This window comes from Gymnoscopelus microlampas (assembly GCF_963454915.1).
Source record: "Gymnoscopelus microlampas genome assembly, chromosome: 16".
NCBI lineage: Eukaryota > Metazoa > Chordata > Actinopteri > Myctophiformes > Myctophidae > Gymnoscopelus > Gymnoscopelus microlampas.
In genome coordinates, this window is record NC_139953.1 from 22,144,998 (window position 1) to 22,170,495 (window position 25,498).

General features: G+C 43.4%; 1 protein-coding gene across 1 annotated transcript in view; it reads right to left on the reverse strand.

Annotated features, from left to right (window-relative positions):
* Positions 1-25,498, reverse strand: part of utrn (utrophin) — a 227,020-nt gene that overhangs the window by 108,007 nt on the left and 93,515 nt on the right. The window contains exon 59 of the mRNA XM_084082101.1: positions 24,698-24,817. Coding sequence (XP_083938227.1) covers positions 24,698-24,817 — 120 coding nt within the window. The remainder of the gene's footprint in view (positions 1-24,697; positions 24,818-25,498) is intronic.

Genomic DNA, 25,498 nt, shown 5'->3' on the forward strand with positions numbered 1-25,498 from the left:
CCTTTTAATAGTGACACTCTGGACCTCCCCTTGTCCTGATGTTCACAATGTGCTAATGCACACGCTAAAAATCATCTCTGATCCGAGTAGGTTAAAGCAAAATTCAAATGCTCGAGTGCAATTGAAAATGCCCTCAACCCATAAGCTCATCTCCCTAAGTGCTAGTAGGGTTGGCAAAATACGCCACACGGAAATGGAACTTGTACCTCTATAGTACATCATGATTGCCTGTCTCCATACCATACAATTACTAATCCTTTGAAATAGCAATATCCCCTTTAATGAATAATAAAATATATGGGGGGTCTGAGCACTATTATGCAGATCCTCCTGTTAAGTGGTAGTAATATCTGCCTGGGGGTGAATGGGAGGTGACTGCCATTTTAATTTTCAATGATTTGAATCCATTCAGCAGTTATGGGTTATGAGTGGTGTCAGCGGGTTTATGCCTCTCCCCCTGTCCCTCTATGTATAGATAAAGTGCATGTGGCACTCAAGCTCAATGTTTTACTTTATTCCTATAATTGGTACTGTATGCCCATGGACTAATACGGACCATGGACAGTACAGCAGGGTTCCATGTGCTGGGGGATGCCTCTGCTTTCCCCCTCTGATCATTTTTTATTGCCGGTACGGATATGTGTCAGACTGAATTCATTCATAAATTATATATGAATAAAAACGTTAAAGTATATTTATTTATTTATGTATTTTAAAGTTTATAAATACAGTTTCTGACAACGTGTCGTTACATTAAAAAATATCCTCAAGCGCTAGGACCCTGCAGCATAACTTTTAACTGTTTTAACTGTATTTTTCTGTTTTGTTTTTTACAAATCGATCCCTTCAGTACAGAGAGCAAATTTGAAATATGGAGCAAATTTGAAATAAAGACAGACAATTTTAAATAAGACACCCACATCAGCGAGTTCAGTGAGAAAGAAAAGTGTCTGTGAGCCATGCCTCCCTTCTGCCCGGAGGGTAGGATATTATGAGATTGCTTCTCATTGGGAAGTCCGACGGGAGCCATTACGACAACCTCTCTTTAAGGAGTTATTGCAGTCGAGTGAAGAGCCACAAAGCAAGTCAAAGAAATCAAACGTAGCCTACAGAGTGTCCATTTGGTTACAATCGCACACTCTCAGAGTTACGAATGGATAAATGAACAGTGAGGATTTTACTGTGTATACATCTGTAACCTGATTCTACTGAAAGTTTGAAATATTTGACAAAATAACTCCCAATACATTTATTTTATACGCATAAATGCACAGTGAATCTATTTCAAAGTCAACTTCTCATCACAAAGAGGTCTTGACCAGTCACCGGCTTTAGTGGCTTGTGCAACACAGCACCTTTATGCATGTGTGAGTGTATAGCTTCCACACAGGCAGCCGCTTTCATCTTTCCTATTTTATATTTCAAACAGTGATATGCCATGTCCCCCTGTGCAGTTCACAGTATTATTTAGTGTTGTGGCTCGTGATTCTAAATCATCTCTATTGAAAACTGTGTAAAAAAAAAAAAATCATAAGAACTACTGTAATATTGGCATTTGAAGAATGCAGGAGGTGGTAGCAATATATGTTTACCTTTGTGACTAGTCCAAATAAAACACCTTACAAATTGCATAATAAAAGGCCTTGACTGCAGGGGCTCAAAAAGCAGAAAGCACAAAGAACACTATGGAAAACAGAGAAAACAAGAAAAGTGTGCTCCTCGCAGCACAGGTCTCCGCCAGGCCGGGTTGCCTAGCCAGGGCCCACAAACTTTGGTCATAGCCACTTGGAATGGGAATTGAAAAATCTAAATTGTACATCTTGATCACATGACCCCAGAGATAATATGTACAGATTTGTGTGAGTTTTGTACAAAATCTGTAGGAGTAGTAGCAAAAAGTGTGTTTTGAAGAAAACGCACTATGGCAGAAAATGTAAAATGTAACAGGGCCTTCAAGCTGCGTCATGATCCAAGGAATACAGGGGAAAAAAAGATGTTGATTGTACAACCTACGGTTCAAGAGTTAAAAACCAAAACTTGAAGTGGGCTATTGTAGCAGCACCATGAGGATATTTGAAAAATGTGGGATGCAGGTTCTTCCTTGGCTAAGTGGGAATGTGCGGGCAAAGTTTCTTTGGAAGCCAATTATAGGCAATCGGAATGTGACAGATCACATGACAAAAGAGATAATGTATACCAATTAGCGTGAGCTTTGGACAAAATAGGTAGGAGTACTGTAGTACACAGTAGTTCATAGTGGCGCTGGCCGATGTGACAAATTTGGGGCGGAGGTTTTTCCTTGGCCTCTAGGGAATGTGAGTGCAAAGTTTCACGCCGATCTGTCCAACGGTGCTGGAGATTAGCTGCTCCCAGAAATCTGCCTGTTATACAGTAGTGCCACTATGAGGCCGATTTAAAAGACTGTAGGTTTCTTCCTTGGCCTAGTGGGAATGTGCGTGCAAAGTTTCAAGGAAATCGGATCGCTGCGTTCATGATTTGGGGCATTTTGTTCAAAACGGACCACTCCTGCAAACTTTAGAAGCCAATCAGGATAAAATATGAAAAATCGGTCAGATCCATCTTGATCACATGACCATAGAGGTAATGTGTAACCATGCCGATCGGTCCAACGGTGCCAGAGATTAGCTGCTCAAAGACGGCGGACACACACATACACACAGACGGACAGGGGCGAAAACATAGCCTCAGCCAAGCCTTCGGCCTGGCGGAGACAATCAATCAGAGCTCCGTAAATGTGTTCTGTTGAGACGATTTGCTCTCAACAGCCAAATTCCAATTCTGAAACTTTAAAATGAGACCGTTTATTATACTGTAACTTTCTAATGACTTGCCTTTTTTCAAGTTTCCATTACTCCAGGTTTTCTTCCATTTATTTCCATTACTCACCTCCCCCACCCCATCACTCCCCACTCTTTCCACCTGTCTCATCATAAAACTTACTTGGAGGCCAACAGAGGGATGTGATGTACCCATCATGCCTCTCAGTTAGTCCACTTAACCCTGACTGGCAGAGCTGTGATGGAATAATTGGCTCAACTTAAAGACCCATCTCTTCTAAATCACCATGCAGGATGTTCTTTGCACGCACACACACACACATACACATACACAAACATAAGCCTGTACTGTACCTCTCCTTGGATCATCTATCATTCACTGTTCCCCACTTTTGCAACGCTGTGTATCCCACCCTGCACTGTTCCGCAGACATGCCAGGATGCCCCAAGGTTACAACACCGATGCAATACAACTGTCAGGATCATAGTGAGTAATTGTGCAAGTGCAAAATCAGCAGCCCCACACACAAATCCACCACCGCAGACATGAATGCATGTGCTTATCTCGTACAAAAAGCTGGGCTAAATGCAAATTCAAGTGGTCTCTTCCTAGCCGTCTGGTCTCGATCAATACACCAACTAAAAAAAAAACAAACAAACAGATGATATAAAAGCATTTAAAAATGTGTCATGAGACTGATGCAGCTGGACAATTTCAACATGGTCTTTCACATACTCAGCTAGGCACAGAACTGTTGATGTAGCATACAGTACCAAGACCAATTTAAAAAGATCCCTATTCCTACATACATACTGTATATTAATAATCCATTGGTCATATAATACGCCAGTAAGATGCACAATCGGCCAACCCAGGAAACTGGCTCATCTATTTTCAGATAGTCCACGAACTGATTTACACCATGAATTTAGGTATTTTTGTCAGCCTGTCATGACGGTAGCCATAATACGTTTTATATCACTAGGCCGATGCCCATTGGGAATAACACATATTGAAGGATAATGGAATTCTAAATGATAGAGCAAAGAAAAAGGAACTACTCGTTTAGGGACATTTTTGGAGGAGGAAAAAGTAATTTGAATGAACAGATAATATTTTTTCTTTGGATTTAAATTATACCAGGGGACATGTGGACAAGGACTTTAACATCTGTGCCAGTCAACTCAAAAGGCCCTCACTCACTCCCTCACACTCACACACACACACACACACACACACACACACACACACACACACACAACTCTTTCTTAGGCATTTGTATAGTTTCTAAAAATGGATGAGAAATCGTACTCAAGTCCAACCGTAGAAAATGTATGTCTTCTTTGGATTCATCTGCTATTAATATGCCGCGCGTGATGGGACAATTTTATAACGGTTTATCTCTTCAGACACAAGACGCTTCAATAAAACAGAGAGAGACAAAAAGGTCACGCATAGGCAGCATGATAGATGACTGCCTCAACCTTCAGCATCGCTGGGAAATGTGAAATACCTTCGGCTTGAATCAATTCATATTACTTTTCATACACAATGACAGTGTGAGTGAGAATTATCTATTGAAACGCAAGAAGGAGCAGAATGTAATAGAGGCAGAAAGAGAGAGAGTGAGAGAGACATAACTGCGGGGTGACAGCCAGTTTAGAATGAATAAAATCACTAATACTATATGTAGGATAATCTATATGGCTATTAATGATCAATACACAGCCCTTGAGTATGTAGTGTATTAAATGCATACACTGCACATGTGTCCTGTTTACCAGGGATACAGCGGATACAAGAAAACATAATGTGGAAAAACCACAGTAAGATATTGTAATACCTCATATACAGTATGGTAATAGCCAAGAGCTGCTTTTTTAAAACTTGATGGTTATTTTCTTGGACATCGTCTCCTGCGGTGTCTATTTTGATCTCTCAAAATAGCGCATTTAAAGGGGCTACACCATGAATTAAAAAAAAATATATTATATATAAATATTGCCCCCTAATACGTTTTAAACAGGTTGTAAGCCTAAAAAACATCCAGATATTTTTTCTCACAATCTGACTGTCTGTCATTCCAAGCTTTTTCAGCTGCAATACCAAAACGTCCTATTGGGCAGGGGGGAGCTACTGAGCAATTCTGTCTGGCCATCGTCAATGCAAAATCAGTGCAAGTGACATCACTTGCACAGCCATTCTGAAATGGCCTGTTCAGACACGCCCATTCAGGAAATCCATGAAATGAGCATGAATGACTGAATGTTAAAAAAAAATATTTTTTTGGGTACAAGAGACACTGGGGAGCCCAAAAAATACTAAAAACCTAAAAAAAAATGAAATTCATGGTGTAGCCCCTTTAACTGCTTTTTGCCTGCAGTTTCACTGCATTTCAGTGTCATGCTGGGGGCTTGGTAGTGGTTGGTTACTATCGCTTATTTCCATGAAATATAAATGACATAAAATACACACACACACACACACACACACACACACACACACACACACCCACACACAGGAGAAAACACGTGGTGTACTCTTAAAGGACCACTTAACCTTTTTTATGTTCTGTCATTTGGGGCTAATGGCTGCAACAGGATGGGCTTATTTGGAAAGGCATTAAATGCAAGTCTATTTCCACATTGAATTGCTTTGTCAATTGGTTTTGTACGATGTTACATAGTGTGGGTAAAATGTGGCTCTTCTTGTACCAGCTGCTACCTTTGTTTTGAAAAAGTATTGGAATGTAGACGATGAGAAGGGGGGAAGAGAGGACAATAAGTAAAGGGGGAAGGAAGGGGGTGATGATAGTTTAATACAGTTTTTCTCATGTCAAATATTCTCTTTGTTCTTATTTTTCTAATGAGCGGTGCTGGGTGTTATAGATCAGTGTGTTGTTTGGTTTGGTTTTAACATCCCTCTGATGTGGCGTAATAGTGGGATGATTATTTATTTTCATCCATTATTTATTATCATGGGGTATTGCTGTATTGTTCCTATTCTTAATCTATAATTTATCACTACTATATGTGGCCCTGTTATTTAGAAAGTGGATTCTGGGCATACAATTGTTATGCTGTGTGCTGATAGTAAGAAGGGGTTTTGCCTGATTTCGTGGGAACATAAAGGGATTGTAAATACATCTGAACTGGGGGAAAAAGTTTGTCTTTCTTGAAATAAAAAAAAACATATCTAGTAGTAAAAGCGGATAAAGAGTTAGGCGTTGGTTGAGTGAGTCACACATTATGTGTCACAAAGAGAAGCAGAGGAGTAGCAAAACTGCCTACATTACTGCATATTTGAAATGCATAAAGAAGAATAGAGATGATTCAGGGAGATTTCTATTGATATTAGCTGAAATACAGGGTTTCACAGTGGTTTGGGCCTTGTTTATGCACCAAATACTGTATACATGATTCGCATTTTTTAAGGGAGAAACAGAACAATGAGGGAGATGTGTAATTTATCTTAGGGTAGACTTTAATTTTCTCATTTCTCTGAATTTGTTCTCTGCAAGAATTAAAATGTATGCGTGTTTAGAAACATGTGGAAAGGTATTAGTATTGTCTTATTCTTTGTGCAAAATTAATAGTAGTACTTACTTAGTGGCAAACCTCAAATGAACAAAACAGTTTCAGTACGTTTATAGACAATAAGGCTTCTGACTGTATCCATATTAACAGTGCCATGCTTACAATCGCTCCAAACGTATGGTGCATACCACAGGCACGCTGAAAGGCCTATTTGGAAAGCTCCAATGCACACATGACAAAGTATGAAATATAGTATACAGATTTCTGTTTAGTTCTAGACCAGAAATCAGTAGCTTCGGGTTAGGTTTAGCCATCTCAAGTTGTGTGTGAGAGAAAGGGAGAGAAAGATATTGAGCAAACCAAAGAAAGGGAGAGAGAGTTAATAAATTCCGTTATGAAGTGAGTTTTAAACTTTAAAATTCAATGCATAGGATGTAGTTGTAAATGTATAGAATCCAACAGCTGTCAAACAGCATCGTTTAACAGTAGACACTGGCGCTGTTGTGTTACACATCTCTGATTACACAATGGCGGTGATGTAAAAGAGCAAAGCTAGCAAAAGCCGCCTGCAGCCGACCAACCACTAGGTGTTAGCATTGACAGGGACAATTTGGGAGATAAAATGGGAATTGACATCATCATTAAATTGGGCAAAAATTAAAAAAGCATTTTTTTTATAAAAAACAATTAAATAATAATATTTAAAAAGCCATCTTCTGAATGTAGTCAATAATGGTCTTATTGAATATGCTGCCTTCATATCTTATGTCATTAACTCACAAAATATGCAATACCCTGAGCAATGTTATTAAACTCAGACATTTTTTATTCACAAGGGGTTAGTAATGTATTATTATGAGAGGTTGTGCTTTCACTGCTGGGTAAATGTCTGTTTTGTTTCAGATAACTTGTGATTAGCTTTAACCATGTATAATTAATTTGCCCTTATTTCATCTACATTTTACAATGTATTAATCAAATAATGAAGAAAACCATCCATTCGTTTTTCTGTTGACTGGAGTAAACTTAACACGTATTCTAAGAAAAGGGCAGAGCGATGCAACAAAATAAGATATATTTTTACTCACTTTTTTAATCACTGTGACAAAATGGCAGAAATAGTTTTATTTTTAATGGCTATTAAATAGTGCTATGTTGAGCAGAGGCTACAGTACTCTCTTGCATTCAGTGACATGCAATGGATGAACATCCAATTAACCCATTTAGACCTGAGGCCGATTCTAAAAACGCCTTCTAAATCCTGACCTAAGTTTTCTGAAAAACTTTATACTTATTCAAAAATTAAAAAAAAAATGTATGTTACTATATACTGTACATAGCAACAGGGAATCCCCAAAAGGGGTTCCTGTCCTGAAAGGTATAGTTACAAAAAGGGGTTCCCGCCCAAAATGGGTTAAGATGTAAGGAGATCTGCATGTCAGAGTAAAACAAGGGCAGGAAAAAAACAACAACAACAAGACAGGAAAACACGGCCTTGAAAGGCAATTAGGTGATTCATGTCTGGAAAATAATTGGTGTTTAGTGAATCGGGCACATCGTAGCCTGAAACAAGTTAATCATTATAAAAGGAAGCAGCCGCTTATAAAAGTCAGTTGTGCATTAACAAAGCACTCAATAGAGTTGACTGGTAGAGAGAGAGAGCGTGCGCGCAAGGCAAGGCAGAGAAAAGGAGAGAGAGAGAGAAGCCGAGACTGAAAGACTGAGTGGCCGTGTGTGCACTCTGTCATCACAGTGCCAAAACAGCAATGCTAAGGAAAGGATCATTCAGCACTCCTAGGGTTAAAGTCATTAATCAATCTAGTCTGCTGTGCGTGCGAGCGTGCGTGCGTGCGTGCGTGCGTGCGTGCGTGCTGTACTGTACATGCCTGTTGTGTGCGTGCTCATGTGTGATTGAGTTAATTGAGGTAAACTAGTGAACTGAGCAATTAGGGAATGATTGGCATGTCTATGGAAGAGGTTGGAGTCCTAAATTGATTTAACACCTGCTTAAGGGCCAGGACTGTCAACGGAGCAGCATAAACATAAGACTCAAATGGGATTAAAAAGACACACTGGTGCACGCATGCATGCACAAACATGCACGCATGCATAACCACATGAATCCTAGGATCCCTATTCTGGTTCGAAGAGTCGCTGAAAATAGCTGAACCTCACAACATGTTGAGAACTAGCTTGTAGATCGGCTATTTTCAGTGAAGATATTTGGTGTAGAGGCAAAGATAGAGGGGGCCTAGTATAGACCCCTGGAGGGCTCTGGTCAACAACATATATAGGATTTAAGTGGATAAGCATACCCAAACATCGACAGACACACACGGGACACAGCTGCACATCAACAGTCACCTCATGGTAGGAGTCAGGGGTGATCAAAGAGGAGATTGTGTGCAGAACCCGTATTTAGGCCAGGTGCAGGACATCACAGCAATAATCAAATAAGAGGTTAAAACATCCTCACACTGGTTTTATAGCTCCCAAACTATTTTATTAATGGCGCAACGTTTCGCATACTACTACATGCAGCCTTCGAAAAGCAATTCAGTAATACAGCGGCTGAGCTCGAAGCCCAGGTCTGCGTTAAGGGAGCCATCCAATCACAAGAACAATTGTTTCTTATGATGAAATAGGCATTGTGGCAGTGATGCCGCCTGCAGTACCCCAGGGAGCCCGGCAGTTGGAAATTACAATTCAATGAGAATGTGCGCATGGAGTAATAACTACATTACATTTAGCCCTGGCAGAGTCACAGTATTCTTTCTATTTTTATAAGCTGGGTGAAGTGCAGCACAGCCTCATTAATTTTTCATCAAATATGAACTCGGGGCATTTTCTTCTTTTCTTTACAGTTTCATCTCGTGAGTTGGTCGGTCAAATGGTCATATGGCTTGCAGAGTTCTTTTTCTTTTACCACAATAGTTGGAAGGGAGCATACTGCCAAGAAACCACACACTGTTATGCTCCTAATGAGCAACCGGTGAGGTCATAGCCAGAGAAAACCGGGGAAGGAGGTGAGCTTTGCAGAATGTCACACGGAAGATAGAGACAACTGCTGTCCGATTGGCTACTGTATGTGGCACAGGACACTTGTTTTCTATTTTAAGTGAAGCAATTAAAACATTTGTATGAGATATTTTAGCTGGAACTTAACAATTACTGGCCTCTTCAATCATTGAGATGAAACCAATAACATTGTCTTCTCTGTCACCCTGGACCACATTTGAGCCGAAGAAGGGTTCATTTTAACTCATTCACTGCCAAGGCCGAGAATTGACGAGACTTCGAAAAAGATCCAGGAGATCACGATCATATTGGATATAAATATTCTGTGGCCAGTTGAAAAGGTAAACGCACACAGAAATAAGTCTGGCAGTGAATGAGTTAATGATGAAACATACTCAAATTATTGGCAAGATTTTTACTTCAATGACGCAGGGAAGTTCTTGTCTTCCCAAGCAGCCCCAAATTCTGCAGTCTTGGTCTTCCTCTCCGCCCTCCTCTCTCTTTTCTTCTTTCTAAGGGATTTTGGCGAGGGGTTTGATTGGCCTGTGCAATCAGTCAGTCACAGCCTTTATGGAGTTTGGTGGCCACGGTAAATTTGCAGCCTTGATACAAACTGGTCCTGGCACTTCTCTGGCTGTAGTCGTGCTTAAAGTTGTCTATCTCTGCCCAGGCACACTGCTGGCGCGTTGATGGTTGCACGACAGCTCTCATTTGTTTATTTCTACTTTTCCCTTTCCTGGCTCCTGCCACTTCTCTTCTTCCTCTGCCGATGGGCGGCTAGTGACACTGTCATAGCAACTAGCTCTCTCTTCACATCAGGGTCACATACGGAGCTAATGCACACGCACCTGCAAATTAAAAATGAACTAGAAAAGCGCGCTGCTTGGAGCGAAGATCCCCGCCACCCCAGGCTGCCTACCTAGAGCTGTGTTGTGACCTATTATAGCGCCACCATGAGACTGATTTGAAACATTTGGGGTGCCAGATCTTCCATGGGCTACTAGGTATGTGTGCAGAGTTTTCAAGTGTTCATGATTTGTAGCATTTTGTGCCCCTCTCGCAAACTTTGAAGGCCAATCATAGCCAATTGAAATGGAATCTGAAAACTGTGACAGATACATCTTTATCACATGACTACAGAGATAAGGTGTTCCAATTTGTGTGAGTTTTGGACAAAAGTTGTAGGAGTTGTAGCAAAATGGGTGTTTTGAAGAAAACACATTGAAGAGGACATTTGTACACTCATACTGTAGACAGCCAAACAGACATCATTACAGCTTCATTACGATAGTTTTGCATGTGTTGCATTGTGGTGGCTTAACTACTAAGATAACAACAAGAATGCACCATTCATGATGGCCCTGGATTCAGCTGGATTTCTGCAACTCAGACAATTCCAAAATGTAGGATGAACAGGAGAAGAGAAGACATACAGACTTTCAGCCATCTGCACAAAAACGAGATGCACAATAGAACAGAAAATAAACGACATAATGAGGACGATCAGAGCACTTTCTAGAGACAAGGATTTCAGGGACAAAAACAACAATAAACACCCCCAACTAGGACAATAACAAACAACTGTTTCACACCACCTGTAAAGTGTTAGAAAAGTCTGTAAAGTACCAAAATGTAGCCGTTGGGGTTGGAGATGGGAAGAAATAAAAAACACATTAAAAGGCTCATAAAAAAGGAAGAGATACATTGACAATAAGCAATAAATGGAGGGACATAGCTCTGCAGGGGGTAACTAAAAACCTAGGGGTAAGACGTGTCAGCTTGAATCTGCCCAGAGAAAGAGATAGTTGGAAAATTAAATCGAAACGTTGAACAGTAGCTGTACATGCTGTGATATTACCAATAAACAACTTTTTTCTGTTACCACCGCGCTCTGACTCTTCGGTACGCTCTCCTCATAAAACATAATCGATGACAAGCGAAGGGTCGCACTCAGCATGACAAGGTACATTTTTCTTGTATTTCTCCATATGCCTTAAGTTACAAACGTTTTGGCTATCCAGCCACTCACACTCTCACTCGCCCTCTGAGTGACAAAGACATTTAACAGGTAAGAGGGGGGCAGGGGGTAAGACTATTGCAAATTGAGTCAAGATTTTCATTCACCCACAAGCACACACGCACACACACACACACACACAGGGAAGGTTAACTTGACAGACAGACAGTGGTGATGTCAGCGGGAAGGTCGGAAGGAGGGAGCCAGACGGATCAGGCTCCGTCTTCTATTGCCCTGTCAATCATTCGGTCGTCATGGCACTGTCTGGCTTCGCAAAGAGCTAAAGACGACGGTTATAAATAGTGCATGGCAGGGTCGAGAGGACAGAGTACAACTATAGGGCTATGCCAGGTGAATGTGAGCGTGTGTGCGTGCGTGCACACGTGCATGTGTGTGTGTTTCCAGACAGAGTCGTTAGTGGTAATGAATGAGTCTATCTCCCCAAATGGCGAGCGTAAGTCCTAAAATAAAGGCTGATAAACTGCCCATTAATCCGTGCGTTTCACTGCTAAGACTGAGGACACAAAACACAGGCTACAGGACAACCCCCACCACCCGCACATCACCACACACCACATCCAATCCCTTTGGATGAGGGTGTTTACAGGGGTACGTCTCACGGCGATGATCTAATTACTGTCATTAGGAAAATGAGACCGACGCTTGAATTGAAGCTTCAAAATGTTTTATATTAACATTAAAGGGCTGGCAAGTCAGAACACCTCTTTCAGAGTTTATAGGGACTGGCTGGTATGTGCTACGAAGAAAGACAGAGAGCAGTGAATTAGGATATAGAGTAGGTAACCTTTAGATAACCTGAAGGTTCCTAGTTCGATACCCGGTTCCTCCTGGTTTAGAGTCTGTTCTAGTCTTAATATTTCGCATGGGTTAAATGCAGAGGAAACATTCCATTATACATTATATAATTGTTTTGTTATTACAGAGGGATGGAGAGCATGAAGGTGGAGAGAAAGAGAGAGAGAGACAGAGACGACGAGAGCATGCTCAATGGCCCATGCTATATTATTCTGTTTATAGGCGAATCACTGGCCTCTTTAACCTCGTAAATAAATTGGACACAAATACAATCCTGTCCTGCTCCAGCCTGCATCCCTCATTGCTAATTAACAATTGTGGTAATCTCCCTTTTAATTCACACAATGGAGCAAATTGGGTAAATGCATTGTGTCCGCTGTGTGTGTGCGTGTGTGTGTGTGTGTGTGTGTGTGTGTGTGTGTGTGTGTGTGTGTGTGTGTGTGTGTGTGTGTGTGTGTGTGTGTGTGTGTGTGTGTGTGTGTGTGTATGGGTTGGTGGGTGTGCGCTCACACCTTGTGTGTGTCCGCAAAAGGTCGCTCACACCACCATTCACCACCAGATTAGCCAAGCTGCTCTCTGCCATGCATCGCCCACGGCGACCGAAAGGTAATTGCTTTTTAATTAAGCCCCTGGCACTAATCCCAAATGATATTCAGGAGACACACTCATAACAAACGTAAACAAACAGAAGAGAAGGCAGAGGCCAGAAGGGACTGATTGTTCAACAAGATCTACTCAGCCGTTAACTGGACACGTGTAATGAAATGACGTCGGTGGAAGCACGTAGAGCAGGTGAACATGAAGGTGTGGACGATGTGTCTTTGAAGCAACAAATGCATTGTCATCCTGTTTGCTTAGATTGATTCTAAACCACACGTGTGTGTGTGTGTGTGTGTGTGTGTGTGTGTGTGTGTGTGTGTGTGTGTGTGTGTGTGTGTGTTTTGACCCTGGAAAAAGCCCTCCCTCTCAAGGATCAAAGCAGGAAAAAGCAATCTGGGACTTCTATCGATCCCTCTGTCCCTTTGTCTCTCCATCCCTCTCTCTTTTCCTACACTCTCTCGACCCCTGCCAGTCTGTCCTGCGTCCGCTTTCTTCTTCTGTTTACCCATCATCCCTGTCTCCTTCTCTCTTTGCCTGTCCTCAGAACACATCTCTCGCTCTCCCTCTGCTCCACGGCATATTCCATCCTTCTTTATCTCTTCAGTCTTTTTTCTATCTTCTACCGCTGGTAGCTATTCCCGTCCTGTCAACAGATGTGCTTGTCTAACGTTTCTGTGTTTTTATGTCATCCTCTACTCTCTTTCTTGCAAATAAGCTAGATCATCCACTGTAACAGAGAGGCAATAACAGTACCTTGTTTCATGCTGATTTTCATGGCAATTGGCAAACATGAAATGTTCAGAAACAATCAACAGAGAGAGAGTCTAAGAGAGAGAGAGAGAGAGAGAGATCTCATTTGTTTTCTCTAATTCCTGAGCGTTCTGCATTTTCTTTGATGTCTTTGGCCCCTGTGGAGCTCAGTATGTACCCAAGAGAGGTTCAGTTCAACTTTCAGCCTGTCATATTCACACACATACACATGGAGACATGTGCGTGCACAAACACACACACACGCGCCTCACGCTCTCTTTTGTCACAGAGTAGTTTCATTAGTCAAACTAGAACTTTACATTTTCAATTCCATTCCAATTCTAACTTCGAGTTAGTTGTAATGTAAACCCATGCTTTTTTTTTTGTTATAAAAGAAAAAAGCCTGGGCGAACGATGCAGGAACGATGGTCTTAGGACCTTGTTAACTCCTAACCAATCAGAGTGCAGATCCTTAGTCCTGTTAACATATGACCTCAACGCCTTAACAGGGCAGAGAGAATGTAACCTTTGATCTTCCTGTGAAGCAAAAGGAGGAGGATGGAACGCCTCCAATTCGACAGGAACACACTTGACCAAAGGGTTTTAGCACAAAACCCAGATTAGGTTTAATAACCACTCTATCATTATTATCAGCAAAACAAGTTTTTGACCATTTGTCTCAGGTTTTTCAGTAGCTGTCGAGACTTAAAACCCAAAATCAAGGATGTATTTTATAGTGTCGAACTATAAAGTAAGTGTTTTTTTGTTTTTTTTAATGAATCCAAAAGCCTTCGGTAGCGTCCATCGGTCCAAGATGCGCTCTCGTCCTAGTTGGGACAGTTAAGCCACACGATAGCTGACGGACTGAGAGTAATGCTCTGATGTAATCAACCCGAGAAGGGAAACATGAATAACATGTACAGATCAAAGCAGACGGGGCTTTTTGTGAAAGCGGGCAGAGCCCACCTGCTCATGTAATCAGTACAAAGTCAGGTCCAGCCAACACATTGCCTGGAAGTGTATAAATGCTTCTGTGATTACACCAGGGGGCGCTCTCCTATAAGCCAGACATCGAAGTGAGTAAAATTATTAAAATACAATAATATCATTTTGTTGCACATTGCAGAGGTGGTTATATTTGGTCTCCCTGCTCTTATATTGAAACATTTAGATCCTGTGTCTGGTTGGACACGACTGGTTGACCAATGGTACTGCCTGAAGATCTAAATTCTATTTCTCCCCTATTAGCTCGGCGGTAAATCTTTCAGCACTGTTGAAGGAGCCCGGGTTAAGGGTAGAACATGAAAGTTACAGAGTGAAGCTTTAAAATATAGACCTTTCACCGACGGTCGAACCTCACTAAATATTTCATGCAAAATGCTTCCAATGGGTCGTCAGAGGGCAAACATGATCCAATTGAGTTCCGGGGGGGTGATTTTATTGGATTGTGTTTTCCCCTTGATGAGCTGCTGTGTTTGACTCGGGCACTGCTGGCTTTGTCCTCCTGCAGATTTGTGCCTATTTATAGCCACGGTTCATCTTTAATCTGCCTCTGACATACAGTAAGACCACAGACTATTTTCGGCTTCTTTTTTGTTTACCTCCTGGTGGAATGCCGTTTACTCTTCTCATCCTCTGTACACACGCCCACGTGAGCACACACACACACACACACACACACACACACACACACACACACACACACACACACACACACACACACACACACACACACACACACACACACACACACACACACACACACACACACACACACACACACACAATGTTCCGTCTCTCTCTCTCTGGCCTCATTTTCAACACTTTTTCTTCTTCCTGACTTTGTTTTTCATCGTATTTTTGTCCTCGTCCCCTGCATCATTCTCTCATTCACTTCCTATTCTTTGGAAAAGCAGAGCTTTTATTTGGCTCCAGTCCTGCTCAATTAGGCCAGTCACAACCCCATGAGTCAGGGATATGCCCATCACAGGAAGACACTACCCTGGAGCAACTGACATAAGGAACCACACACACACACACACACACACACACACACACACACACACACACACACCCACCCACACACACACAACGTTGGTCTCAGGACAAACCCCATTTGCTGTGGGAAGTTTCATAATATCAGTGACGGAAACTGTCCCACTGAGGACTTGACCCTGCATGATCGCACACACACACGGCGGCATATCAAAGGAAGCATTTGATCAATGTTTCAGCAGTGGGACAGAGAAGAAGACTGGAGGGATGAGACGCACAGGGAGCGATAGAAGGAGAGTGAGAGAGAGAATGCATGATATAAGAGGTGGCGTGCACAAACCAGATGATGTGCAAATCGCAAGTGTGTGTGTGTGCTTGCGTGCGTGCGTGTGAGCATGTATATGTGGGTGCATTGGGGGCAAAGCATATGCTCAGGCTCACTGAGAGATGGTATGAGGCGAGTAAAGGAAGTGATGATAGGAGAGGAAGGGGAGAGGTGAGAGAGGACAGATTAGGCTGAAATGTGTGGTATATACGTATACAGTGTATGGTTATGGCTGAGTCATAGTGACATGAGCGTGATGACGTGGTCCGCCCTCCCATTAGCCAATTTTAATATAGGATCCATAATAGTATACACACATATGGTATATACTATATGCACTGTATACAGTATATGTATATATGATGGCAGGTAGATATTAGTGATAGGGAATTCACAGTACAGTGAATGCAATTTACTTCTTGTGTACCCCCCCTCCCTTTTTTTATTTTTTATTATTCAACTGAGAGATTGGCCTAGTTTGTTATATTAATTAACTAATAGTTTGACAAAAATAGGATATACATCATGATTTATTGGGAGAAACCAATAGTATATGTTAAAGCAGACACTAAGCACCCCTACAGCCCAAATGGAATGTTCCTCTATTGCATAACATATTTTTTGCATGATTTGACTTTGAAGAGATTGGCAGTCGAATCAGACTGATTCGACTGCCAATCTCAGTCGAATCATGCAAAATAATTCGGGGACAGGCCTACTTCCCATCTATGGATCCTCGAGAAGTAAATGTCCTGCAGCTTGATAGAGTTTACTATTGAAACTTTGCAGAAGCTCAACTGACTGTGTGTGAGTTATCAGTTTAGTTGATATCTAGTCAGAATTTTTGATTTGTTAATAACTAATATCCAGAGAAAAAACACCACAACACCAAGGTGCACGACTCTTATACCGCTCACTACATCCCATTGGAACGATTGCCCTGCAATTGGCTAGTCCGTTGTTAGGCCAACCAGCCGACCATTGCTGTAACATCACTCAGTAACATGTTCGTGTTATGGGGGTAGTGCCTAGTTAAGCCTCTAGCCAAGAAGTGACAGTGTTCATGGCACTGGTCAGATGTAGCAGGAGCAGACATTATCTTTCCCTAAAACGAGCCATCTCTCTTCGACAGATGTTCTGCTTGAGGAGAGAGGCCAAAGGTTAAAGGGACATTAAAAGGGAGAGACATGGCGGACACAGAGGTCTGGGGTTGAAATCGGTGGAGAAACAAACGTTGCCGTCCTCTGCTGATCAGTAGTCTGCTCTCACGTTATTGATTGTGTGTGTAGGGCAGATCAACTGGGGGAGGGCTTCTGAGTGTGAGTGTGTTTGTGCATGTGTGTTTGTGCATGTGTGCGTGCATGCGTGCATTTGCGGTCAAGGCCCTACATAATCTCGCTTTCGTTCTGACATCTTGATATTCATCAGTACCACAGAGGTTAAGCTGCAGCACACATACGTGCACACCCACACACACACACGCACGCACACATGCACACTTACACTTGTGCTGACTCATAGTCCATATTGTGTGTGCAGTAGATATTGCCAGGACAGGACAGTGGCAGGGTGGAGGACTCAGGGTGAGTCCCCATGGGCCATCATCAGCCAATAACAGAAGGAGAAGAAGAACAAATATGAAAGCATCTTTGCTGTGTTTATCCCCCATACCCTCCCTGGAATGCATAAATGCACCCTGGAACCATCTGGCACAGTGAGGGGGACAAATACAGAGAGAGAGAAAGAGAGCGAGAGACAGACACACACACATGAGGAGAGAGATAGAGAGACAGACACAGGAGAGACAGACACAGGAGAGAGACAGACAGACAGACAGACAGACAGACAGATAAAGACAGAAATAAAGAAAGACACATAATGCATGAAACCCACCATGCGCACAATCGTAAGCGCACAGACGCTACTTTTCTTCTAATGAATGCTACTTTTCTTGTTAATGAATGCAGCCGTTCCCACTGGCAGTGCACGGACGCTCCGCTTGCACATGGGAAGATTTATTTTCTGCTCTTGGCGGAAAAAAAGCTTGTCCACGCGCATTCCCATAGAAATACATTGTACAGGGTGACCAGACGTCCAGCTGTGGTGGGATTTGGTGAGAACAGTCGCACACAAACATGCGCCTGCAATAAAGCGTGTGTGCGGACGCTTTTTTGGTGGGTTCAGTTCAGTTCAAGGAAAGAGAGGGAGACGGGGGGGAGGTGAACAGTGAACACATACTGTAAGGAGAGAGAGACACAAAGGAGAGAAGGGGGAAAGAGACAGAAAACAAGATCGAGAGAGGCATACACATAAGAGAGAGAGAGAGAAAAAGAGAGACAAACAGAGAGAGAGAGACAGACACATAAGGAGAGGGAGACAGAGATACAGAGAAGGAGAGGGAGACAGAGATACAGAGAAGGAGAGACAGACAGAGATACAGAGAAGGAGAGACAGACAGACACATAGAGAGAAACACACAGAAGGAGAGAGAGGGAGACAGATAGACAGACAGACAGAGAAACAGACACATAAGTAAAGGAAGGGCAGAGAGATCAGTAAGGCTGGAAAACTGATTCAGGAGCTTCTACCCTTTTACCAGTGTGTAACACCCGTCTGTCCCTCTTGCCATCTCTCATTTCTGCGTTTATTCGATGTGGCCCCTTTCCACAGCAGACATTTTGATGAGTAAAGGTAAATGTACTGTAATAACATTAATTGTGTGTCACTGTGTGCCAGCATGAACAGCTCATGCACAATTAACTTCATGCTGGCATCCAGAGTAACACCTACATGGAATTACTATTACCTTCAGCTGTGTTAACCAGTCAAAATGTGTACTGTGAAGGGGGTCCATTACACACTAAGGAGTGACAGGAAATTATGAGGAAGGGAGAGAGAGAAGGGGGAGACTGATGTTACAACTGATTATACTATGCAAATTAGCCCATACTGTAAGTCTCTGGTTGTGTTGACCCTATACGACCCGGTTAAGGCCACCAGGACCGTCCTGGTGGCCTTAACCGGGTCACAAGGATCCTGGTCCGCTCGTATATCATGATGTCAGGACACTGGGGCGGGGTCTGGTCTGGACCAAAATAGACAAGAGCCGCTAGAGGGCCAAAACAGACCGAACCTTCCTCCCACCGGTATGACTGATGGGAAAAATAGTCATCCGGTGTGTGTGTGTGTGTGTGTGTGTGTGTGTGCGTGCACGAGCGCAAACAGGTTCTGCTCCCTAATCATCACGCTTCACAGTTACACCGAGGCCAGGCCCAGGGTCAGTGTCTTTGTCTAATGGAACGTAATGTGCTCAACTAGACTATTAGCATTCCCATCCAGACTGCAACCCCACACGCACACACGTAAATTACGTCGATACACACAATTTTCCCCCTGTGGATTTTCTCTCTCTCTCTCTCTCTCTCTCTCTCTCTCTCTCTCTCCCTCTCTTTCTGTCAATCACCCCCCCCCCCCCCGCCCTCTCCCTCTACCTCCCCCTGGCTTCCCTCCATAGTGCAGTGTGTTGTTTATGGCGCCCGAGGCGAGGCATGGGGTTAAGGGAGATCACAAGCGCTCTGCTGCTAGCCGGTGTACGGTATGCTGTATGTGAAAACCACACAGGCATTAGCAGATTTAGGCTGCTGTTTTTGGAGTCGGGCTGAGAGGCGCTAATGGAACAGCGCACACGACGGCGGCCATTATGTAACTCGCACGCGCACGTGCATAGAACAATACCCACGCAGCCACATGTATTTGCAGACGCACGGGCAAACACATGCACGCATTCCAGAGACCCGCACACACACATACACCCAGTTACTGGCATAATAAATGGTTTTACTGGATGTGGGATCGACGGAGGCGTAAACGGGGTGGGGTGGGGACTAGAGTGGAGGTTGTGAGAAATGGGTAGGATGGTAGATAATGTTTCATGTATCATGTATCATTGCACTTCGAAGATAGATCATACAATACCGCCCTACACACACACACACACACACACACACCATTATTTAAGCTATACACTAAGAGCTGGTCATTTATTGGTGCTTCAGGGCAATGGGTTTTCTAGGAGGGGTGCAGCAGTTAATCGAACAAATCAATTTACTCGAAAGAACACAGAAAATAACAGATCTACAACGTGCTATTATTGTGCGACACCACTGTAGAAGGAAGTATAAAATAGTATAGTACTTCATCTAGCAAATAGGGAGTGCGTTGGCAGCGATTTACAGGTAATAGTGGGTTCTGGAGTGAAATGGGTACTTCATTACCCGTTATCGTCCTTGCTCTCTCCCAGTGGCCCCCATCGCATTGAATTCAAATCATCTACACACTTATGAATGTTATTAGCATCTAATTTACACCGGTGTATAAGTGATCAGTCAGGCCAGTTGAAACGTGCATGTACGCATTGGCTAGGCGTGTGCTCAAGTGAAGACAACTATCTGCTTTTGTGTTGTACAGTGCGAGTGCGTTTGCCTGATGTTTGACTGCACCTGAGGCTCCCAGAGTGCTAATACTAACACATGCTAATGACCCATGTGGGCTGCAGCGGGCCACAAGGACAGAGAGGTCACAACACTCAAGCTCTATGCCCAGGCCTGAGTCAACTGTCCTGAGGTAGCAGTGAGCCAAGAGCTGGTGTGGGTCGAGACAGTGTGTGTGCGTGCGTGCGTGCGTGCGTGCGTGCGTGTGAGACCCTAGGGCCAAAGTGCATGTCAGGCCGACACCGGGGTAGGCTTGACTTTACTTTGCACTGTTTCAGCATTGTTTTTAAAGAGGACACATATACACACACACACACCAGAATATTGAGAGTAAGAGGACACTCCTCAGGAGAGTGAGATGCCCTTCAGCCAATTTTCAGCAAGCAAGCGGATTCAGAGAGACGGAGCTCTGTGTACGTGAGTAAGTGAAGAAATGCAAATGGCCCTGAGGGCCAATCTAGTTGATATGAGCTAACCTGGCATGCTGGTCACAAACCCCTCTCCTCACATCAAATACACCCCTCACAAAGGACCAACGAGGGCAAACAACAAGGAGAGCCAGGAAGAAAACAAAAGAAGAAGTTGTCCTGGAACATTGTGTGCATTCAGTTGAAGTTAAATTTCCAACTGTGTTTAGTTATTAAGCTGACACTCGCATCCACAGAAACTTGAAATGTGTGAAATTATATTTAGATGTGCTGTAGAAAACACACCTACACGTTGAGCTTTTGGAGATGCAAGGGCGCACAAAATACTGACAGTGTAGACATAGAGTAAATACCCTTTACTAGTGTGCCACGTGATTTTCCATTATTGCTTTGAGCTAGGAAAAGTATATAGAAGCAATGTATCCAGCAAATACTAGATGTGCTTCCCAAAACGTGTAATGAGTTGCCTTTCCACACGCTGCACTGCATGGTATTGTACTGTAAATCATCATAATGAGCACTATTGTAAAGGTGCAAACGTGCATGCACGGCACGCGCACACACAAAAACAAAGGACACTCTCCAGTGATGACAACGCAGAGTGAGCTTAAAGCTGCAATAAAGTTTTAAATCCTTTTGGTTCTGCTGTGCTGAACTGTCACAGCTGTCAACCTGTTTAGCCCTCCTGGTGCTGGCACTGCTCAAGGAGACGGAGGCCAAGGTGAGACCACACGGTTCTGGGGGAAAACACGCCTGATGACACAGGGCTGTTCATCTATCTAATCTAATAAAAAGGCACACAGGAGTAGGGATGGGACAATAATCGTTATTATCGTTGATCGTGATCAAATAAAGCTCACAATAATCGTATCACAGAGATTTTAATTTATCGTGAAATTGTCCTCCGTCATACACCGATCAATTCACCTTTGCCGAGCTGCATATCCGGTACCACTTAAACCCTCTAGAATTGGTAAAACGTACCTGTAAAGAACGTACTTGATGCAGTCTTTTTTTCACTGTCTAAATCTCTTTGCCAAAAATAGCCGATCTACAAGCTCACAACGCGTTGCAACGTGAGCTTGTAGATCAGCTATCTTTGGCAAATGTTCCACTCCCCAGACTATGGATGCTGGGGTTCAAGTGGTTAACAAAAGTGGCATTTTAAGAGTTTTAAGCATATTTTGATTATCGTGATAATATCGTAAATCACAATTATTTTGGTCACAATAATCGTGACATCCCTACTGCATCCCGGCACCGCTGCAGCTGCACTACGCATGCAAGACAGGATATAAACAATACCAGCGTGAACATAATTATTCTGAATAGATTTATTAGTCATGGCACTAATGTTAGTCGAAAAAGAACACAGTAGGAGCGCTGTTTGGCAATATTGGCAAGAGTCCCTTGTTAATGTACTTAGAGGCCCTAAGTGGCATCAGTCTGCACAGACCCTCCTGCAGCAGTGGAGCCAGGTTGATACATGAGGGATGACCAGGCCTGAAAGGCTGAGCACAGAGAACATCCATCATCAGACAGCCACTGTTCCAGTCTGGCAGCCAGTGAGCGCATGCATGCAACCCAGAGAGAGGCACCACAGGTCCAGCATTGCTGATTCTCCCGAGGGTTAGGCCCCGATGAGGCCCGGCATGACGGATGCGACCCTGGGGAGGGTAATCGAGTGTAGAATGACCGATCCCCCCACCCCGCCACAATGCAGGAAGGCCCCCCCCCACCTCCCATGGGCGAGGCGGCTGAGTGGGCAGCCAAATGGCTGTGTCTGGTCCAGAGGAGAAGCAGGGAGTGTTGAGAATGCTCGGGTTAATAGGGTGACAAGGTTAGAATGAAAGAGCAAAGAAGGTACAAGTGGCGGCAGTACACGGGATGCATAACAGCCGCAGAGGGTGATGAATCACGTGATCATAGAGACGCTAATAGCTCACAGGGCTAATAAAACCGACTCGGATGCTTCAGCCAGAGTTGGCTGAAAAACGCCCAAAGAGGAAGCGGTTGTGTCCGTGAGATGAACAAGCAATGAGAAAGAGAAGGAGTAGTAAAACACTTGTTCACTGGATTCCATTAAAGATGGGGAGAGGTTTTGTCAATGTCCGGCGGTGGCACATTGCGATTTTAAGGAAAATACATGGAAAGAGAACGGGCAAGGGAACTGATAAACGACAAAGTGAGTGAGAAAGTGACAGATTCACGAGATGGGGATTAAATAGAGCTGCCATGTGTGTCTAGATGCATGATGGGAGCTGGCTGGTAATCACAAAATTGTCCCATGCAATCACACACACACGCGCACGCACACACACACACACACACACACACACACACACACACACACACACACACACACACACACACACACACACACACACACACACACACACACACACACACACACACACACACACACAGAGTGCAGTAGTGTAATCCCTTAAGTCCAGTGCTGTTAGAGCTCAGCAGCTGGTCCCCTCTGCCCCAAGTCTGCGTGTGTGTGTGTGTGTGTGTGTGTGTGTGTGTGTGTGTGTGTGTGTGTGTGTGTGTGTGTGTGTGTGTGTGTGTGTGTGTGCACAGACAGAAATTGAGGAGCAGAAGTCTTTACAGAGTGCCACACTTCAAAAGTACACCTCCTACCGCCTCTCGCAATCTCTATCGAAGTGAAATGATAACAGAGACGACAGGCTATGGGAGATTACAGCAGAACCCTGGTGCAAACAGTGAATTGCCGGGCTAAACTCAACATAATATCAATTCCAACATTGACGGCATCTATATGAACTCAGACTTAAATCTGACTGGTGGACACTCTGGGATGTAATCTTGACAGATCAACAGTATTCTAATGTCAGAAACTGTTTGACTCGGTCCAGTGATTACTGAAAGCATATTAAAAACTTGGGAGGGGGAAATAAAAGGAAATGTACTACTAACTCACTGCACACAACTGATGGAGACTGACTATTCAGAACAATTCCCCCTTTCTCCCACAGACAGGCTACATGTCGTGTACCCTGCATGCCCTGCTGAAAAATGTTTAACACGTACACACACATAAATATTTCTTTACCGTGTTAGTTTGTTTATACCTTCGCCACCGAAATGTCAAAACCCACTTTAAAAGCTGCCAGTATGCAAACACACAGTCACACACACAGTCTCTCACACACACACACACACACACCCACGCACGCACGCACCCACACACACAAGTAGGGTTCATTACTATGCAGGAAAAAAGTGTCAAAAGTGGTAAAACCCAGTTAAGTATATACAAACACATTGTGGAGGTGACTCAGTCCTGGCACAACATCAGAACAGATACAACACTCTGACAACAGGAGCACCTCATGAATAAAAAGATGGATCAAAATACAAACACCAAATAACAGGAACAGAAGATAAAGTAAGGATAGACTCAAATGTATTGTGCTAGTATCAAGTAAAACCAGGAGTGGGGAAACACTGAGATAAGGGAAATAAAATCAGATCACTCAGATTTTATGAATGGACTGTTTAAAATGGAACACAGAAATGGGTCTCCATCAAGAGAGTGACTAGTGGCTTGTAAAAATATTAATATTAATTATAATGACATACAATAATATTAACTTCCAACATCTGTGAGGTAATTCTGAAGTCCTCATTCTCAACTCCTCCAAAACCCGACGCCAAAACCAACAAAAGTTTTGAACAAACAATCCCCCTCCAAAGAAATAAAAAATATATAGATATACACTACTGTATATAAATCAAGCTTACTAAAACAATTCATATTCACAATATACAAAGGCACCAACACAAAACAACAACAACAGCAAAGAAAAAACAATAAAAGTGAAACAAAACATTAACACTCTGTCCTCTGACTTCCTCTGCCTTGCATCTGGTTGCCCCCCGCCAACCCCACATACCTTGCAGAGTTTCTGGTAGCGCGGCGAGGAGATGGCCATCCTCTGGAGCCTGTGCAGGAAGACCACCACTTTCTGGAGGGAGGTCCGGACCATGGCCATCATCTTAAGACTGCCACAGGTCTGCAGCAGCCTGCTCCTGGTCCGCATGCTAGCACTGCCCTACCCCACTCATGATGCTGCTCCCCACTAACTCCCCTCTCACACTCCCTCCCCTACACCGCCGACCGGAGCCCAGCCACACTGACGTGATGCGCGCACTCTCACATACACACCCGCACGATCTCACCCTCTCTCTCTCTCTCCTTCTCTCTGTCACACACACACACACACTCTAGCTCACACGCGTGCTCTGAGCGGCATGCCCCCTTGCTTTGTCATACACACGCGCAGACGCTCACACACAAAGAAACCAACACTACATGTATACTCATGAGGCTTACGCTCGGTCCTTCAACAAACAGCCCTCATTGCCGGACAACACGCATGCGAGCAAACAACACTAGACGAGATGGAATGAGACCCTCACTTTCTCCTCCACGCGGACACACTCACTACAACCTGGGAGGAAAGTCCCTTTCGAGAGGACAGATTAAAAATAATCCTCAAAAAAAAATAATTACATTAAAATTCACTACCAAATGTCCACTGCAGCAGCGCGAGGAGTTTGCCGTTTGAAAAAGAAAGAAAGGAAGGTAGACAAAAAGTAAGAAAGAAATAAACAGAGAAGCAGATGAAGTAGAGGAGAGAGAGAGGGAGGCACGAGTTGCGCTGCCTGGATAAGAAGAGAAAGAGACAGAGAGA